The 19,285-nt window shown below is 37.7% G+C and overlaps 1 protein-coding gene across 1 annotated transcript in view; it reads left to right on the top strand.

Moving 5' to 3' along the window:
• The window catches only part of trol (terribly reduced optic lobes), a 104,981-nt gene that overhangs the window by 77,859 nt on the left and 7,837 nt on the right, over positions 1-19,285 (top strand). Inside the window, exons 13-38 of the mRNA XM_018507644.1 lie at positions 810-917; positions 1,746-1,892; positions 4,287-4,397; positions 4,648-4,782; positions 5,025-5,300; positions 5,901-5,963; positions 6,230-6,244; positions 7,073-7,300; positions 8,432-8,569; positions 8,668-8,916; positions 9,592-10,465; positions 10,541-10,665; positions 10,744-10,921; positions 10,995-11,202; positions 11,557-11,697; positions 12,045-12,338; positions 12,415-12,617; positions 12,922-13,147; positions 13,463-13,833; positions 13,997-14,279; positions 14,555-14,996; positions 16,216-16,355; positions 16,426-16,606; positions 17,173-17,445; positions 17,832-18,386; positions 18,676-19,096. Of these exons, the coding sequence (XP_018363146.1) occupies positions 810-917; positions 1,746-1,892; positions 4,287-4,397; positions 4,648-4,782; positions 5,025-5,300; positions 5,901-5,963; positions 6,230-6,244; positions 7,073-7,300; positions 8,432-8,569; positions 8,668-8,916; positions 9,592-10,465; positions 10,541-10,665; positions 10,744-10,921; positions 10,995-11,202; positions 11,557-11,697; positions 12,045-12,338; positions 12,415-12,617; positions 12,922-13,147; positions 13,463-13,833; positions 13,997-14,279; positions 14,555-14,996; positions 16,216-16,355; positions 16,426-16,606; positions 17,173-17,445; positions 17,832-18,386; positions 18,676-19,096 (6,385 nt within the window). The remainder of the gene's footprint in view (positions 1-809; positions 918-1,745; positions 1,893-4,286; positions 4,398-4,647; positions 4,783-5,024; positions 5,301-5,900; positions 5,964-6,229; positions 6,245-7,072; positions 7,301-8,431; positions 8,570-8,667; positions 8,917-9,591; positions 10,466-10,540; positions 10,666-10,743; positions 10,922-10,994; positions 11,203-11,556; positions 11,698-12,044; positions 12,339-12,414; positions 12,618-12,921; positions 13,148-13,462; positions 13,834-13,996; positions 14,280-14,554; positions 14,997-16,215; positions 16,356-16,425; positions 16,607-17,172; positions 17,446-17,831; positions 18,387-18,675; positions 19,097-19,285) is intronic.

The following is a 19,285-nucleotide window of genomic DNA, read 5'->3' as shown; positions in this document are numbered from 1 at the left end:
CACAAACCGCGCTCTGCTGTTGCGTACAGCGCGTAAAAGCTCGCGACTGACGTAACACGAACTTTTGCAAATGTCATGTTTTACACGATGGTCCTCTCCAACGTTTGAGAAACTAAGTTCAGCTAGTTTATTAATATATAAAAAAAGACCACACGTTTTCCACACGTGAAAACGTTCAAGTAAAACCGGTTTAATATAAAATGAAGCGACGTTTATACGCGGGATTATTATTATAAATTTCTCAGATTATGATACGGTTTAGCGAAATGGCACGAAATTATAGACCGAAAACTATGATCGTTTAAAGAATTTTCTTTCTCGGTCAGTTTGATCACCCGGGGGTGATGCGTGCACGCGGCATCGCGCCGTCGTCGTCTCCGTGTTTCTTGAGATAATACGGCACGCGGCAATGTGCACGATACTTATTTGACGAGGCCAGCGTACTTTTATCGCCCTTCGTCCATCGCAGGAGGAAGCACCTCTCGCGGGACTCTTTATCGATCGATAATTATCGAAGGCACTTGGTCAGCCTCGCGCATCTAATTTCTTCGTGCAAGGGTGAGGGTTGCACTGCACACACATCGAAGCCGTTCGCAATTTTTTTCCGGCTCATACGAGGATGATATTCTTCGCGACCTCTGCACTTAATGACCTGGTGAAAGTAGAATAGACGCTCGCGAACGATTGTTATTAGACAAACGTGCACATTGACGCTTCGTACCGCTCACATGTACAAAGAATCTTCGCCGTATCGTTTGTATCCCTCCTGCCTTTATTTGTCATTCAACGGAGTTGATTGGTTTTTGCAGAATGCCCCGACGGTCAACTACCCTGCGACAATGGCGTCTGTATCAATAAGAACTTCTTCTGCGACCACAATATCGACTGCCATGACGCTAGTGATGAACGAAATTGCCGTAAGGATATCTTTTTGGATAGATATATTTTCTGCTGTTTCACCGAAAGTTCTATTCGATATTCAAATATTACACAAAACACTCTATGCCCTGTTATGAAGACATTTTTAAGTAAAATATATGTTTATTTTGTAACTTGGAGTGTAACACTTAGTACATACAATTAGATTATTTGTGTCCTGCACATTTCTTTTCTTTGAAATATTAGGTGCACCAAATAATTAGTTATGACATTTATATACAATTTTCTTAAATATACTTATAAATATTCTCTAAAGATATTAAAGTATATTTAAGAATCACTTGATAATTTTTATATACTTGAACACGACCCATCGTATGTAGTAAAAAGCCGGAAAATCATCGTGTATTAAGAGTTAATTAAGATTTTTCATTAAAAATATATTTAACCTCCGGAATTAACGGTAGGCCTATTGAACATATATTCAATTATGAATCTTTTTGTGAAAAATGTTAAACAATTCAATTGTTTTATTTGTAAATTTTAATTATTCTTTTAAAATATACTTTCTTATCAAAATAGATAAATACATAAATAGATAAATAGATATTTCTTATCTTATCGTTCTTTTTTATACAAATTATATCATATTTTATATAACTTATGTTCTTTGGTTTCTAGATTAGGATCTTTTAATTAACATAAATTAAATGGAACTTACAGACCAGCATCATTAACTGTATTACAGATTTTGACGTCAAGTTAAAGCATCTCCGGAAAGTTAAAGAAAATTTTTTTCGTTTATTTAACGAATTTTTTATTCAATAAGTGCAGCTTTGATAAACGCGTGTCGCTCCATTTTGCAGCGGAGAGCGGAGAGACTGGCAGTTCAGGCCATGAATGCCACGAGGGTAGCTTCATCTGCAACGATGGCAGCTGCATACCTCCAACTGCAGTATGCGATGGACGTGCGGATTGTCCGCACGACGAAGACGAGATAAATTGCCGTCGAGGTAAGTCAAATTTGCGGAATCGTCACTCGCGATATTCCTGCGTTGTCTTCTTTCGTAAAGAGCTGCGTTAATTTAGGTTCGAGGGAATGATCCTTATTGATAAAATATTCAGAAGATGGATACAGAATTCTCCCTCGTTGGTTAATTCATCATCGTATCGTATCGATACGATGTAGCCTTCGGAACGTATTCATAGCCAGGACTTAAAAGACATTGAGAGCACAATTCGAGGACGCAAACCTAATTTTTCAACTTATAATCTTACGTCATTATTATGAATTGAATGAATAAGGACTTTTGTAGACGAGATCTAAAATTTAATCCCACTTCTACTATGTATTTTGCGCAATGAGCAAGTGATTATTATACTAATAAGCTCCTTAAGCCGCCAATAATCTTGTCTCTCAAAATCGTTAGTCTAAATAAATCTTACTTCTAAGATTGAGTCCGATGGAAGATGATACTTGGAATATGAATGAAGGCACACAAACGCCTATTTGTGTCTTCTTAGTGTTTACTTTATTACATCCGAACTCGCGCTTTAAGTCCTGATTATGCGTACGGTCATCGGACAAGAAGAAGGCTTTTCCTCGAGATTTTCGAGGCGTATATCAGTTGCGACCGCGTCGCCAATACATCTTCCGACACATCTACGAGAAACACCGCAGCTCAGATTGAGTTACTTCTAGGTGTAGACGCCTCGGATAGTGTCTCCTCGAAGGGGCGTCCAGAGACGCCGGGGGTGATAGTCGGTGTGAATCCGGATAACGAGGCTTACAGCCCAGACACAGATGCAAATATTGATGTGCCGCCGACAAATCTGAGCACGCCGAGGAGTTGTGCTCCGGATGATTTTGTTTGCGCCGACGGCACTTGCATCCCCGAAACCCACCACTGCGACCATTTCTACGATTGCCGCGACTTTACCGACGAACAGTACTGCTTCGGTTAGATTATTTGTAGATCTCGAAAATCTGGTGACACGCACGCACCCCGCATCGAAGTCTCGCGCGCTTTCATTTTCACCCTGACGGTTCATTGAGTAATTTCGTAGCTATGGAGAAGAAGTTGTTTGTACGTCAATATCTCGACATACGAATAATTCTTCGTGTATTTACGAATTCACATTAGTGTTACTACTGTGTAAATAACGTTAAAAATTTTACGTGAAAAGAAAATTAGTTTTTTCTATATTCTTTTTAATAATCATTTACAGTATTCTTCAGTAGTATTGTGTCTCACTATTTTCTCTCTTTATTAATGGAAAATTGATTTTAATTAATTTTTAGTCTTTAATAAATATTTTTTTAATATTGTTTATTTTTTGAATAAATTTCTATAACATTTCTTTGTGAATTTATTCTTTTAGATGAAAAATTATAATATTTTAAATTTTGGTTCTGCTCTTTTGAATAAAAAAAACATCAAAATTTTTATCCGCGATAATATTCTGAAATATCGTTGAAAACACCAGATTCTCTTAGATCTGTTCTTTTCTGCCAATCTGTGTTAGCAGCTGAATAGAAGATGTGTAGGTTGTTCCAGTAGAGACTTGATTATATTTCTAAAATTTATAATCGCAGTCTTATATATATTACCCGGCGCATTTTTATAAATAATAGTGCATCTCTGCCTGACGTAAAATTTAGATCGTTTATTTTTCTCGTAGGTAGAACGTTTGGCATACATCCTATTTGGCATGCATAGCATGAGGAAAGTACAATTTTACCTATACATTTTTGTGCATTACATTTCGGAAGGAAAAATACTTTAAAAAGTCGATATACAATCTATTTATTAACAGCATCAGTACATTGCTGATTGAAATCGACAAAATTATGCATAAAAATTAAGGGATTATAAATGTCTTTCCTCCTGAATCTATAAAAGTTATATTGAATGATGAATTATATTTAAGTGTTCGTAGATGACAATCTGTACATATAGCATAAATAACTGAAAAATTATTTATATTATTTATGATACTTTTTTTATTATTGTCACGTTATTCTCTCTCGTGAAAATACGTTAAATTAGCTCACCGATTTTGTGCTATATGAACTGATTTCGGATATATTTGATCTAGATTCTAGACCAAAGCTGTCTAAATTGGTGACACGTTGGTGAAAAGAGGCGAGACGAATAAGAAAAGGAACGCGTAATAGTCAGACAGCTCTGCTCTAGATTATATTTAACAGTCTTTTCTAGGTAATAAAATCTTTACCTTCATCGTATTTATATTTCGGCGTTAGATCATTGTTTAGATTGTAACGGACATATGATGGCTCCATGGCTGACATTTTACATGTATCTGTGTCTCATCTATATCGTTTCTTTAACGGATCAATGACTCACGGTTGTCTCGTTAACGTACAATGCAAGCTCTTATTTTAGGATGCACTCGGGACCAGTTCCAGTGCGCCAATGGAGATTGCATCCGCGCCGATCAGAGATGCAACGGGTTCATCGAGTGCTCCGACGGTTCCGACGAGCCGGAGGAATGCGGTGAGTATATAAAGGAGTAATCATTTAATCAGCAACATAACGCACTAATTAAAAAATAACTAACAAGTAATAAAAAAGAAAAGAAATGTATAACCGCCGACATAGATTAATACAATACGTAACTTCGAAGTAATTTATAAAGTTGCACAGTCTGTGAAACGACAATATATAATTCTCTAATTAATTTCTTAAATCCTATTTACTTTTAATCTAATTAAATTCTCTCTTATATTTACTTTTGCTTTATTAGAGCCGCCAAAGCCAACACCAGGTCAATGTGCCACGGATCAATATATGTGCATTTCGGATAGAAGATGCGTTCCATTATCCTCCATCTGTAACGGAATTCCAGAATGCCGAGATGGGTCCGATGAACAAAATTGCGGTAAGTCAATAACGTATATATATTTAATTCTGCAGCAATTCTCATATAAATCACGCATTAAATTGGCAGTAAAATGAGCTAGACGAGATAGATAGAGTCGCGAGTCTACTTCGAATCTTTATATTAATAGCTAAGACTATAATTGACAACGCGACTTCCTGACTTTCTCGTTTAATCAAGATAATCTAAGCGATTCTGCGAAAACGCAGCATAATGACACATATTTAACGACGAAACTAAAGATCGCGAAGCGGTATGCTCGCACGAGGAATGGAGGTGCAAGAGCGGCGATTGTATACCTCAACATCAACGTTGTGATCGCCGGATTGATTGCCCGTACGACGATAGCGACGAGATGGGCTGTCACTATAGAGCGATGCAAAGAAATCACAGTAGGTGCAGCGCGCATGAATGGACGTGCAATGACGGTCATTGCATTCCGCTACATCAGCGGTGCGACAAAAGGCTCGACTGTCCTAGAGATATGTCCGATGAGATGGATTGCAGTTATGATAATTGTGAGTCTCTCCTATAGTTAGTCATCCAGAGCCGCCTTCGGGAAAGAGGACCGCACGACTGGCCGATAACACGCCATGCGCTAATCAATAATACCTTGTAAATATCCATGACACCGTAACATAATATCTGCTGTAACGTAATACTGTAATGTTTTATGTAACACTAAAAGGTATTTATTATCCCCGTTTTTCAACGGATGGGATACAAGCAAATGAGTCTGTATTGTATTTCCATCATTTAAATTGCAATTCCGCCTTTACCCGATAATGTACACACTTTTAATCTGAGAATAACAAATATCTATTTTATGATAAATCATACGAGGAGTACTGTGAGCTCTCTCGATTTTTGTAATGGTACATCGTAGAAGTAGACATCACACTTTGTATCATATTTCCTAAAAAAAAAAATTAATAACTGAACTAAAATATAAGATTGCATTTCCTCGTAAATAAAAAATGCAGAAAGGTGCCGGGTAAAAATTTCGAATTAACAAAATTGAACGTTTATCCTGTACATACATTTATTAATCATTAATAATGATTGTTAATGCTTTTATTATTACTTATTGTTAACTTGTTATTTTTATTCGTGCGCAGATACCGATGGAACATCTGACCTTAGACTGAAGACATATCCCAGTGAACAAGTGATAAAAGAAAGTAAGTATTCTGTTCTTATTAAACCGTGTACGGATTTGATGAAATGTTGTATCTGCATTTGTTGCACTTCAATTTTTGCGTAGTTGTATCATCTAACTAAAGTAGTCAATAATTGAACATCTTAGTTATTTAAATTAGAAAAATTAACACACAAAATAATAGACATTAATAATAAGCAACAAGTGCTGCGTTGCTGACGAATTAGGGTATTCCAAAAGAAAATTAATTAATGAATATGTTTGTTATTTTTTTCTTGCCTTGGCCAGATCCGGCGAAAATAGGTAAGACTTTTCAAAAAATATAAGCTATAAATCATGCTGTGAGCTAAAATAATTTTCATGAATCATTAGATGTGTTAGATTTGAAATACGTATCTCAGTTATGGTATACAAGTGTCTGTATATTATGTTTATGTATCTCGCTTTTTATGATTTTCTGTTGCAAACTTTTCTTGGGGCAAAATAAGCAACAGAATTGATCTTTAAAACTTCCAATAAATTCTAATTATAGCATTAAATATATTTTAAAGTCCGATGTTTTGTTTCGCTGATATATACATATTGTGCAATCATATTAAAATCATATTTATATAATTTTATATAATTAAATCAATAACCGAAAATTTAATTAGTAATATCGTTTGAAGCCATGCTTGCAAATTTTAATCATGCATGATAGTTAATGTCGTTCAAAATTTGAACTAGAACGCAAATTTTGGCTATAAAATTATAATGTATAAAATCTTCTGCTACCGGTATCTAATCCTGATTTTCATATACCTATACATTTTATTTATAATAAAAACTCTTTTGACATTAACTTTTCTTCAAAAAATCTCTATTTCATTATGCCGAATGCCTTATATAAAATTTTTTGCTGTCTATATACAAGCAAAGTTTCGAATAACATGATTAAGAAAAACTAAAGTTGCACGTGAATTGAACTAACACGTCGTCAGTATCGTCTCAATTTAAGAAACGGGAAAATCCGCTTGCTTACCGATCACTTACTGACGGGACGTTTGACGTACCGCGAGCGTAATGATCCGTAAAGGTGCAATCTCTCGAAACTTGAACAGAATTTATATCATGTAAAACCGTTCCGACCAGGTCGCGAGGTCGTGTTCCAATGTCGTGACGAGGGTCTTCTACGTGCCAGAGTACGTTGGATTCGCGGCAACGGCCTTCCTCTGCCGCCTGGCAGCCGAGACATCAACGGTCGCTTGGAGATACCCAACATTCAACTTGAGCACGCTGGAAGCTACATCTGTGAAGCCTTGGGTTATCCACCGTCCACCTCCGGTCGTCAAGTGACCGTCGTTCTTACTGTCGAGAAATGTACGTTCATTATTATGCCTCTCTGATTTACAGCTATGATCGAAGAATTTATTTGTGATAAGATACAGTCACAAGAAACACTAATAACTTTATCTACTATAGCTTACTTAAGCAAATCATGATTTTTACTGAATCCAACATTGAAAACGTTTTTAAACATTAATAGAAAATAAGAGATAATGTTTTCAATTAAATAAGTAAATTCTTATGACTCTCGAGTTTTCAATAGTCTATATCAAATAAGGCAAATGAGAGTCAGGCGCGGTAATCGGTGCGCAACAACAACAGTAAAGAATTAATAATAGTAAATTCTTACATAAATGTATTTAAGTAATTCAATGTTCACAAATTTCGAACGTTTCGGCCGCACTTTGGGCCATCTTCAGCGCAATACATATAAGTTTCGCCAATTATACAAACGTAAAGTATTACATATCCTAAGATAGAATGAGTCTTATTAAATAAGCTGAAATTTTAGTATTGAAAGGTGTAATCAACAAAAAATACACTTAAATAACTCACCTGCAGGTAAGAACGCAAGAAGGGCTTTAAATATCACTGGTTTAAAATTATTAATAAAGAAAAATTCGGATTAAATTACGAAGATGTTATCACTATGAAGTCAGAATCGTTTACCGCGCCTGACTCTCATTTGCCTTATTTGATATAGAATGTTTTCAATGTTTAAGGTGCAGTGAAGATTTAATTAGCCATTTAAAAGTACTGAACTATTCAGTGTGCTTTTAATACTAAAAATAAGCAATTTCTAGTATTAAATTGACCCAGTACTAAATTGGACTTCTGTAAAGGCATTCACAGTTAAATCTTAAATTAAGTTTAAGTTAATTATTATAATAAAATAGTTCTAATAATAGTTAAATCTTATTCTATAGAAATTCGTTATTTTGAGTATTAAAAGTACTACTTAAAATGAGTGATTAATACTCAAAATGAATAATTAATCATTATATCTTTCAATAAATTTCTATAAAGGTGTTAACTACCTATAAACAGCAAGTAAGCCATATTGAGTACTAACAATAAGCCATATTAGTCGCAGTTACCTTAATAAATTTGAAATTCATGTTTTAATGACTGAAGATCGCGTAATATAAAATTCATTACATGCAGTTGAGCAGCCGGTCACCAGACCACCACAAGTGTGCCAGTACGATCAAGCTACCTGCAGCAACGGCGACTGTATTCCCAAATCGTACGTTTGCGATGGTAAATTCGATTGCACCGATGGATCCGACGAGATGCGGTGCAGTAAGTATGATAGGCACCAGCGAAAAGCTGGATATGTCCGGCATTCATACTTTATGGTGAAAATTTCACGCGAACGCTTCGTATGTCCGTTTCGACAGGTCCGCACGGATGTGAGCCCAACGAGTTTCGCTGCAATAATAAGCAGTGCGTCAGCAAGTTGTGGCGTTGCGACGGCGACAAGGACTGCGCGGACAACAGCGACGAGGAGAACTGCGCGCCGTCTCCCCCGGGATCTCCGTGCCGTTACAACGAGTTCGCCTGCAGCAGCAATAAACAGTGCATCCCAAAAAGCTACCACTGCGACATGGAGCGCGACTGCTTGGACGGCAGCGACGAAGTTGGATGCTGTCAGTAACGATGGGAATTTCATGAGCGCCAAGCATCAATATTTTGTTACAGATCGTCTGACAATCTTCGTTAAATAGTAGTTATATAACGTTCAGGAAACAGTCGAAATTATTATTTATCGTACATTTTACATTACATTTTAAAACATTTTACTATTTTGACGTTTCTATATGGAAATTAAATTTAAATTTTATCTTTTCTATTATGAAAGAATCTTCTGCCTCAATATAATAATTAACAATACAGTGAAATATCACTATTGTTGGCCACTGTAACCAGTCAGCCAAGACTACGTTCCATTATTCACTACGAGTACCGAAAATTTACAGTTCACGTTATGTATACTATAATTTTCAATTCTTGCAACGAATAACAAAATGCAATCCAAGTCTGCTGGAACAGATTTTACAAATCGTCTGACAAATGTTATTAGCATGAAAGTTACAAAATTGACAGCAGAAAGCAAACAAAATCTGCATTTGATAGATTCTGTTTGATTTCTGCTGCCAATTTGCCGTCAAGTTATGTTTACAGGCTGTGCCAACAGAACACAAGATGATATCGAATCTGCTGCATTTTTCTAATCAAATTTGCTATCAATCTACTATCATTTTACGGGCAATTTATTTACTGAATATTAAATTAAGTCTATATATGATTTCTTTTTCTTTCAGCTCCCGTTTACATCGTGAAACCTCCACCGCCGATGGTCGTCCTCATGCCGGGCGACATGTTGGTCCTCACCTGTACAGCAATCGGTGTTCCGATACCGGAAATCAACTGGCGTCTCAATTGGGGACATATCCCCGCGAAATGCACAACCGTGTCTACCAACGGAACGGGTACACTAACATGTCCAGACATACGGTTAGAGGATCAGGGCGCGTACTCGTGTGAGGCGTTAAACGTCGGAGGCTTCGTCTTCGCCGTGCCGGATGCCATCGTTGTCGTGAAGGAAAATGGCAATGTCTGCCCTAAAGGCAAATTCAATTCCGAAGCGAAGACTGCTGAAGAGTGTATCTCATGCTTCTGCTTCGGCGTCGCCACCGAATGTCGCAGCGCCGATCTTTTCACTTATCAGATTCCGCCGCCGTTCGACCGCCACAAGATTGTGTCGGTTGAGACCATTCCGACGATTAGAATCCACGGCGACATTAGCAATCAGATATCCCAGATCCGCCCGCTTGCCCGGGACGGCGTTCAGCTGTTAGAGTCCTTCAGTAACGATTTGAATGTCTACAACGTTCCCTACTTCGCTCTGCCGGAGAACTATCACGGCAGTCAATTGAAATCCTACGGCGGCTACTTAAAATATTCAATTCGTCACAGCGGTAACGGCACGCCGAACTATGCCCCTTCTGTCATCTTAAGTGGCAATAATTACATCTTGGTGCACAAAGGTGAAGAGCCAGCACCGGATTATGAGAACGAGAGATCGGTCAGATTCTTCTATGGTGATTGGTACAAGCAACAAGGAAGAAGCGAAGTCCTAGCTTCCAGGGAAGAAATCATGATGACGTTGGCAAATGTTGATAACATTCTTATAAAGTAGGCATTGAGTCTAGAATCTTGATTATAAAAGATATTAGAATAATTTTTTTTAATGCGTTCAATATGTTGCAGAGTGAAATACGACGATTCTCCGCAACTAGACGTTCGTCTTACTAATATCATTATGGACACTGCTGATACGCGAAATACTGGCCTAGGATCCGCGTCCTTCGTCGAGGAGTGTCAGTGTCCTACAGGTACGTATTTCTTCAATGATCAATCAAGTATTTGTGTAACAAAGTTCCATTTGTGTTATTATCTGAATTATCTTCAAGGATATACTGGTCTATCTTGCGAGCATTGCGCACCTGGTTATCTGAGACGCGAAAGCGGACCATGGCTTGGCCAATGTTACAGGGATGAACCACCGTGTCCTCCGGGGTACTATGGCGATCCTTCAAGGAACATCCCTTGCCAGATTTGTCCTTGCCCACTTACGAACCCATCGAATCAGTAAGACAATTAAATTTGCCATTAGTGATATTTCAATTCAAAACACTTTGGTAATTTATCATATTATAAATAGATTCGCTCGCACGTGTCATCTTGGCTCTGACGGCCAACCCACGTGTGATTGTCCTCCTGGCTACGTTGGACGCAGGTGCGAGCAGTGTGCCACTGGTTACCAAGGAAATCCTCTTATTCCTGGAGATATGTGCGTTCCGCTTCAACAATGTGATCCTAACGGCAGTCTTAGTCCTAACGCCGATTCACACGGAAAATGTCATTGCAAGGTACAGCAAATCGATGATAATACCGCTGCTATTACGCGTAATTTTACACAGGATGTCTCAGAAATCACTTTTTTTTCGATTACAATCTCATCTTCAAAAAAAAAATTAAATAAATTGTTTTATCAAAAAATTTATGCGAGATAAATTGCGCAATTTCCTGGACACCTTGCATAACGATTTTATTATTGTTCTTGCATCCATCTTCTGTGGATTACTTTTAACTTTAAAAATGTAAGTATATTTTATAGTCTTTCTATATATAAAAATGTATGTAAATTGAGGTTTAGGATAAAAATGAGTACGACGTCTCGGTCGAGAACTCCGTCATCTATTCTCTAATATTTCTTTTTTTAGCAATATGCAACGGGTCTCACTTGCAACCAATGTAAGGCGAATACCTTTAATCTGGCCTCGACAAACCAATTTGGATGCATAGCTTGCTTCTGCATGGGCATCACCAACAGATGCGTCTCCTCTAACTGGTACAGGAACGAGGTACGACGAAGATATAGTATATAGTGTCTATTTCCATCTTTGTCATATAGATCTCAAGCAGAATACAAATTATGGTATAAAAAAATGATGTTAAAATGGCTCCAAAAAATTACTTTTAAAAAATCGCTTTTTAATCAATTAACATTTTTTTAATATCATTTTGATGTTATCACATGATTTAATCTTTCCAACATGAAAAGCTATGTATATATAAGCGAGATTTTATATTTCATATATAAACTTAACGTACAAAACAAATTGTTGAATACTATTTTGTACAACTTCTATAGAAATATAAGTTATCTCGATTAAAATAAGAACTTAAATCTATCATTCGCACTTTGCAGATTCGTGTATCGTTTACCAACTCGATTCGAAGTTTCTCTTTGATCGAATCCAAGAGCACTGACACACCAGATATTGTAGAAGGAATTCATCTAAACACCATTAACCGAGAAATAGTTTATAGCGAGTTTCCCAATCGTGGTAACAACGACGTCTACTACTGGCAATTGCCCAGCATTTTCTTAGGAGATCAAATAACATCTTACGGTGGCAATCTCAAGTACACTGTCAGATACGTGCCCTCTCCAGGCGGTCAAAGTTCAAGGAACAACGCTGCGGACGTCGAACTTATTAGCGTGAGTGCACATTCGTGAGCCTTAATCAGCGTACTTGACGATGAAGATATAACAGGGTGATTTAAAATGCATACAGGCTAACGACATCAACTTGCTTTACTATTCCCGCGAGTCTCCCGAGCCTAACTCTCAGCAATCATTCACCGTACCATTGCTCGAGCAATATTGGCAACGTAATGATGGAACTCAAGCGGACAGGGAGCACCTTCTAATGGCTTTGGCGGATGTACGAGCCATCAGAATCAAAGCCACTTACACGACGCATACAGACGAAGCTGCGTAAGTACTTTATGCATTCTTGATTATTAAATCTTATATATTCGCAATTAAGTGATAACTAATAATAAACAAAAAACGACTATATAAAAAAGACTAAGCTTTTTAAAAATATTATCTGAAAAGAACATTTCGGAGGACTGTTTAAAAATGTTTGTAAAATATATAATATATAAATTTCCGACATTTTTTTTAAACAAAAATTGTGGATTTATTCGATATTCAATTAAAATAAAATTAAAAACAAGAATGCTTCAAAAAATTTTTTAATTACCGTGATTGAGCAAGAGCATTATGTATGCTTCAGGCTCTCCTTCGTGTCTTTGGACACCGCTGAAAAATATAACACAGGTAAAGCTCGTGCAGTTGAGGTTGAAGAATGTACTTGCCCCGCTGGCTACAGAGGACTTTCATGCGAGGATTGCGACGTTGGTTACACCCGGGCCATTGAAGGTCTCTACTTAGGCATCTGCGAACCGTGCAACTGTAATAATCACACGAATCAATGCGATCCCGAAACTGGCACTTGTGAGGTAATAAAAACAATTTTAATTAAGCGACGACGTTATGTTTTAATTAATATAATGAAATTCTTTTGTTTTTTTTAGTTTAAATTTAATGAAAAAGTTTAATCGTTTAGATTTAAAGTAGCTATATTGATAACTGCTTAATTTAAATACAATATTTTTCCAAAATGCGATTATATATATTTGGTATAAAGATATAAAATATAAAAATATAAAAACTTAACTAAAGTTAATTAGAATTTTATAAAAATATGGCTATGTAAATATGTAGATAGGGAATCAGAAGCATTTGATACAAAAATTGATACCTTACGTCGACAGAATTGCGCTCATCATACTACGGGTGAGTACTGCGAACTGTGTGAACCGGGATATGAAGGAGACGCTACTCGAGGCAGCCCGAACGATTGCACGTATAGAAGTCAGAGACCTGAGCCATGCAGATGCAACGAGGCTGGTTCACGCAGCACTTCTTGCGTCGACGGTCGATGCGAATGTAAGAGGAACGTCGAGGGTCCAGAATGTAATCGATGCCGCCCGTCGACATACGGATTACGCGCCGAGAACATTGATGGATGCATCGAGTGTTACTGCAGTGGGGTAACCGATCAATGTCATGAGAGTACATTATACGTACAACAAATACCGATGTGGGTATATGACTCCCATCACGGCTTCACTCTTACAGACTCGTAAGTATGCTTTATTTTTTCAAGTATTTTTTTAAAATTAATATAAGCATGAATAAATTTCATTATTTTTTTCTTGTTTTATTTTGATAAATAAAATTTGTACATATAATAATAGCAAATAAAATTAGAATTTGGAATGAATTGATTTAATGTCCTTATTTAGGACTAGACGCGACATAATCGACGACGGCTTCGAGTTAAATGTAGCAATGAATGAAATCGGCTATCGCTATCCGGACAGCAGAAGCCGTAGATTGTTTTGGTCGCTTCCGAGTGTTTTCACCGGTAACAAAGTGAAGAGTTACGGCGGAAACTTGACTCTGACGCAGCATATCACCGCGTATCCTGGCGCTCAAAGTTACAAAGATCAAGACATTTTGCTGATTGGCAACGGCATTACATTATTCTGGACGAATCCGGTGGAGCTCCAGCCTGAAATTCCGCTGGTACGTAGAATAGATCCTATATTTTATAATTTTTTGAGAAGATCGAAAAACTCTTGATGCCTGAACCCAATTTACCAAATTGGTAAAATATTATTTCACCATACTTTTTCTAATAAAATTTCTTTACCCATTATTTAATTGAATGTCTACATCATTTATCTTTAAAGAATTTAATTTATAATATTATATGTATAAAAAACACCAAACTCTATATAATGCTATAAATTAAATTCAAATTCAAATGTTTCACAATTATAAAGACGTACATCTTTCAGACCTACACCGTTCCTTTGAAAGAGCACGAATGGAGAAGACTGACCACCGAAGGACCGCGCAGCGCTTCTAGGACGGATCTCATGATAGTGCTTTCCAATCTAGAAGCTATCTTGGTCCGCGCGTCCCACAGCGAGCGAATGACCGCAACATATATCAGCGACATCAGCATGGACACGGCTGTAGAAAATCTGATTGAAAACCGACGTGCGACTCAGATTGAAGCTTGTCGCTGCCCGACCGGTTACACGGGCACCTCCTGCGAAACCTGCGCTCGCGGTTATTATAGAGACACCAGCGATCGGACTATCAGTTACTTGGGCGCGTGTAATCCCTGTCCATGCAACAAAAATGAAGAGAGCTGCGAAATCAGCAGATCTGGCCATATCAAATGCCACTGCCTGCCAGGATACACGGGACAGTATTGCCAAGACAGTGGTGTCGGTAAGTAATAGCGGTTCTTAATGCTATAGAAATTAGAGAGAGAGAAATAATATTTCATTAACACAATTAATGTTTCCGATTACTTTTGTTCCCAAAAAGACAACTTTGAAAAAGAATTGAATGATAAATTGAACCAAATTATATTTATAACGAAGAAATATATCATTCTATGATAAAAAGAAAATAATCTACAATAGGTCAAATTATATGATTTATTATATTTGAATATGTTTTTGTAAGCGTGGGAGCAGAATTTTTTCGTCAGGATTTTACATTTATACATTATAGTAAAAAAAATATTTTAAACTCATCCTTTCCCCCTAAAAATAGTAATGACAATACGTTGGTCAGGTGAGCTCATGGTAAGCCTAATGCCGATGAACGGCGAAGTCGAGCCGTATTCCACGATCCAATTTACGTGCAACTATGACTATCCAGACATGTTTCACATCTATTTTAAATTGTCGTCGTTCGACGGATTTACCATAACTGCACGGAGTGGCGAAATCGGCCCGATAATGAAGACAAAGAAAGGAGCTGTCCGCACTTGGTTCGTCCACATGGGGAACGTTCCCTGTAACGTGGAGTGTCACATCGTGAATGACCGCGGCAAAGAACTGGTTAAAATTGTGACGTCAATTACACCAGGTTTGACGGACTATATAGCGAGAGCTTTCGCATCTTGTCCGTCCATCGGTGATTCATAGCAAGGGCTCGGATTATCATTTCACAACCATACCTGCGTTGTCGCCAGGTCATCGTAAATCATTATTGTCACTGAGTCTGGTAAAAGCACTTTCTTGGATTTGTAGTCTTCATCATGGTTCCGTAGTTTTTCGCAGGATTAGTATTTACGGAAAGGCTTGACTGTTTTCCTGGTATATGGTATATTCAGTATCGCGGATGTCCTGTCGATGTACAGTAAAATATGTGTACCGTAGCAATTAATACAAGTGTATCATTCTTCGAAATAACCGTCATTATAATGATTGTCAAACTGTAATGTGGTGATTGCATCCTTGTGTTACAGACGAATGTCGCTTATTCATTGCAATGTATCCACAGAATTGTTAAATTCAATAATTCCATATCTCTCTGTTATTGTTCGTCATATCGTTTTATTATTGCGTTAAGTCTATTGCAATTTCACGACATGAGAGAAACGGAGAGAAAATCGCGTTTGTCGATTTTTCAAATCAATTTTTTATTTCCCTCACAGTTGGAGAACCGCAAACAACTAGTACGCAGAGCCCAATATCTCCACCGAAAATCACAGTTTACATACAAGAAAATGAATTCCAGATCGTCCATACAGGAAAAACCGTCCGATATCATTGCACAGGCAGATCCAGAGAACATGTAAGTCCTTCATTGACTCGACTTATAAAATGTTTTCATAATTGCAATCCCTTTTTATGATTAAAAATAGGAATCGGTGAACATTAGATGGGAGAAAGAAGGTGGTCAATTACCGCCTGATAGGAGCGTGGACGATTCGAATGGACTTTTGGTAATTAGAGATGTGAAGGTGTCTGATAGTGGCATATACGTCTGCCAAGTGAGCGACGGAACAAACATTGGATATAAAAAAGTCACGTTAACTGTTGGAGGTATAGCGCAAACATGATTAATTCTAATTATATTACTCATCAAACTTAATATAATCTCGTAAATTCCCAGATAGTAAAATGTCTGCAGTTTTCTAGCAAACTGTCAGCAGGTTCCAGCAGAAAATGACGGCAGTCTATCATTAACTGCGTCCGCATTAGGCTCGTGTTCTGTTAACATCGTTTGTCGATATAATGTAAAGGCAAATTGTTGGCAGAAACTGAGCAGATCCTGCCGACATTCTGACGCTTGAAAATTCTGTTACATTTTTTCTAGCAGTCTATCAACAGTATTATGTACATCTAATTCTGTTGTTATTTTGTTGGCATAGTGTGTAGCAGACATTTAAAAAATCTGCTTTCTATAGACTAGGCTATCTGGGTTATTTTACTATAAATTTTGCGAAACAAATTAAAGAATAGATTAATTAATAAATCTCAATGTTATTTAATTATTATACATTGTATTACTGGATGCAGCGTTTCCACAACACTTGTTGGAAATACCAGGTACAAATCATAACCGTATCAAATCCGTGAATAGAACGTAATTTTATGCCTTCTTTAAGGAACCAACCCGGTAGAGCCTAGAGTTGCTATAAGTCCATCGTATCAGCAAGTGAGGGAAGGTGAACCTGTTGAGTTCCGTTGTGAAGCCACTGGTAATCCGCCACCCCAACTGGATTGGATAAGAGTTCACGGAAGCATGAGTCCGGAGGCGACATTCTACAACGGCGTATGGAGTCTTCCAGCCGCGTCGAAGAACGACGCAGCCGAGTACAAGTGCGTCGCCAGGAACAACGTTGGCATAGACGAGAAGACGACCATCTTATATGTTCAAGGTACGGTCAAAGCATTCAGAAATCTCGAACATCACGACATTTAAATCTCAAACTATTGTAGATCATACGAGAATTATTTTTTAATCCTCCGTCTGGATCTTTTTTCTCCAGTTCAAGTTGTTCACTGTGTTCTAGGTTTTCAAAAGAATGTGGAAAAATTTTAAGTTATTTTTTAACATCTTTATTGCACTAAATAGGTTTCTTTTATTTTAAAAGAGAAGAACCGAACTTCGCTGTCCTTTATTTTGGAGAAATTTGAGAGTTAAATTCAATTGTGCCAAAAAAGAATGCAGATGGAGGATTGACATTGATTTAATAGTATTAATCTGAAACTTACAGCTACAATTCGTGCTTTATTAATGAAGACTTCACATTTTACGTTGCAGATAATCCTAATAAACCACCACCTCAAGGCCTACCGCCGACTATAACTCCGTCCGAATGGTCCGGAACCAGCGAAGACGTCGTCAAGTTAATCTGTACACCGTCTCAACATGTAAATGTCACCTGGACGAGGTCCGGCGGATTGCCGTTGCCTTATACCGCCAGTCAACGTGACGGTATTTTGACGATCACCAATCCCACCCCCAGCGATTCCGGCATATACGTGTGCACCGCGACGAGTGTTCGCGGAACGGAGACGAGCACCACTGCCAGGATTACGATAATGTCTCGGAGAGAACCACCATTGGTCACGGTCAGACCGTTCCGGCAGGAGGTGAAACAGGGCACTGTAGCTGAAGTACGATGCATCACCAGCGGAGAGCCAGGTCTACAGGTGAAATGGAGCAAGTACACGGAAACAATGAGCTCCCGTGTCCAACAGGTAGGGGACATGCTCAGGATTATTAACGTCCAGGTCTCCGATCGAGGAGTATACCTCTGCCGGGTTGCTGGTCCCACAGGCAATTACGAGGCCAGTGCCATCATCGAAGTTGAACGTAAGCTCATAGTACCTAAAAAAAAAAACAAAATTCTCTTCTAAGCCTGCTATATATGTAATTTATATTCGAATGACTAAGCAAAAAGCGTTTAAAAATATTTGGATTAAATAAATTTTTTTTTTCTAAATTATATTAAAAAATTATATATGAATAAAAAAAAATGCACATTTTTAAATAGTGCAATTGACATCAAATTACTGATTTTTCATATAAATCGATATAAAAAATTCATTTTTGTTTCAATTCTTTATTAATTCTGTAAGATCAAATTGTCTTTTTATTACAGCTCGTGAAGCTCCAGTTTTAGAGCTGTATCCACAAGATATACAAACGGTCATCCTCGGCGGTTCCGCCGATCTTCAGTGTCGCGCGAAGGCTGGTTTCCCAGCGCCCGAATTGCGATGGTCTCGCGTAGACAATCGACCATTCGCCTCCAACATCGAACAACTTCCTAGTGGACTCCTCAGACTGTCGAACATCACAGCGAACGACGGCGGTGCCTACATCTGTTCCGCGTCAAACGAAGTCGGCTCGACGTCAGTTATCGCGCATATCGAGGTGCAGTCTATGCCTGTGATCACTATCACACCGCAGCACGGTATCTTGCAGGTGAAACGCGGAAGTCGAGTCCGTTTGATGTGCAGCGCGAGCGGTCATCCGCAACCCAATGTGGCTTGGAGCAAATATGTGAACGGAATAACGATACAGTAAGTTCACTTCATTATCGTACAGTCTTGTGAGCTAATAACAATTGTAGGAATTAATTTTTAATTACGTTAACTATTAATTTTAAAGTGTAAATTTTTACATTATTGAAATACAATTTCGTAGTGTCTAGGCAACAAAAGAAAATTTTATATTACACTATATATAAATTATATTATGATATTAAGTAT

This window comes from Trachymyrmex cornetzi, unplaced genomic scaffold, assembly GCF_001594075.2.
Source record: "Trachymyrmex cornetzi isolate Tcor2-1 unplaced genomic scaffold, Tcor1.1 scaffold245, whole genome shotgun sequence".
In the NCBI taxonomy this organism is placed as follows: domain Eukaryota; kingdom Metazoa; phylum Arthropoda; class Insecta; order Hymenoptera; family Formicidae; genus Trachymyrmex; species Trachymyrmex cornetzi.
Note: the sequence above shows the minus strand (reverse complement) of the source record. Positions and strands in the feature narration are given on the sequence as shown.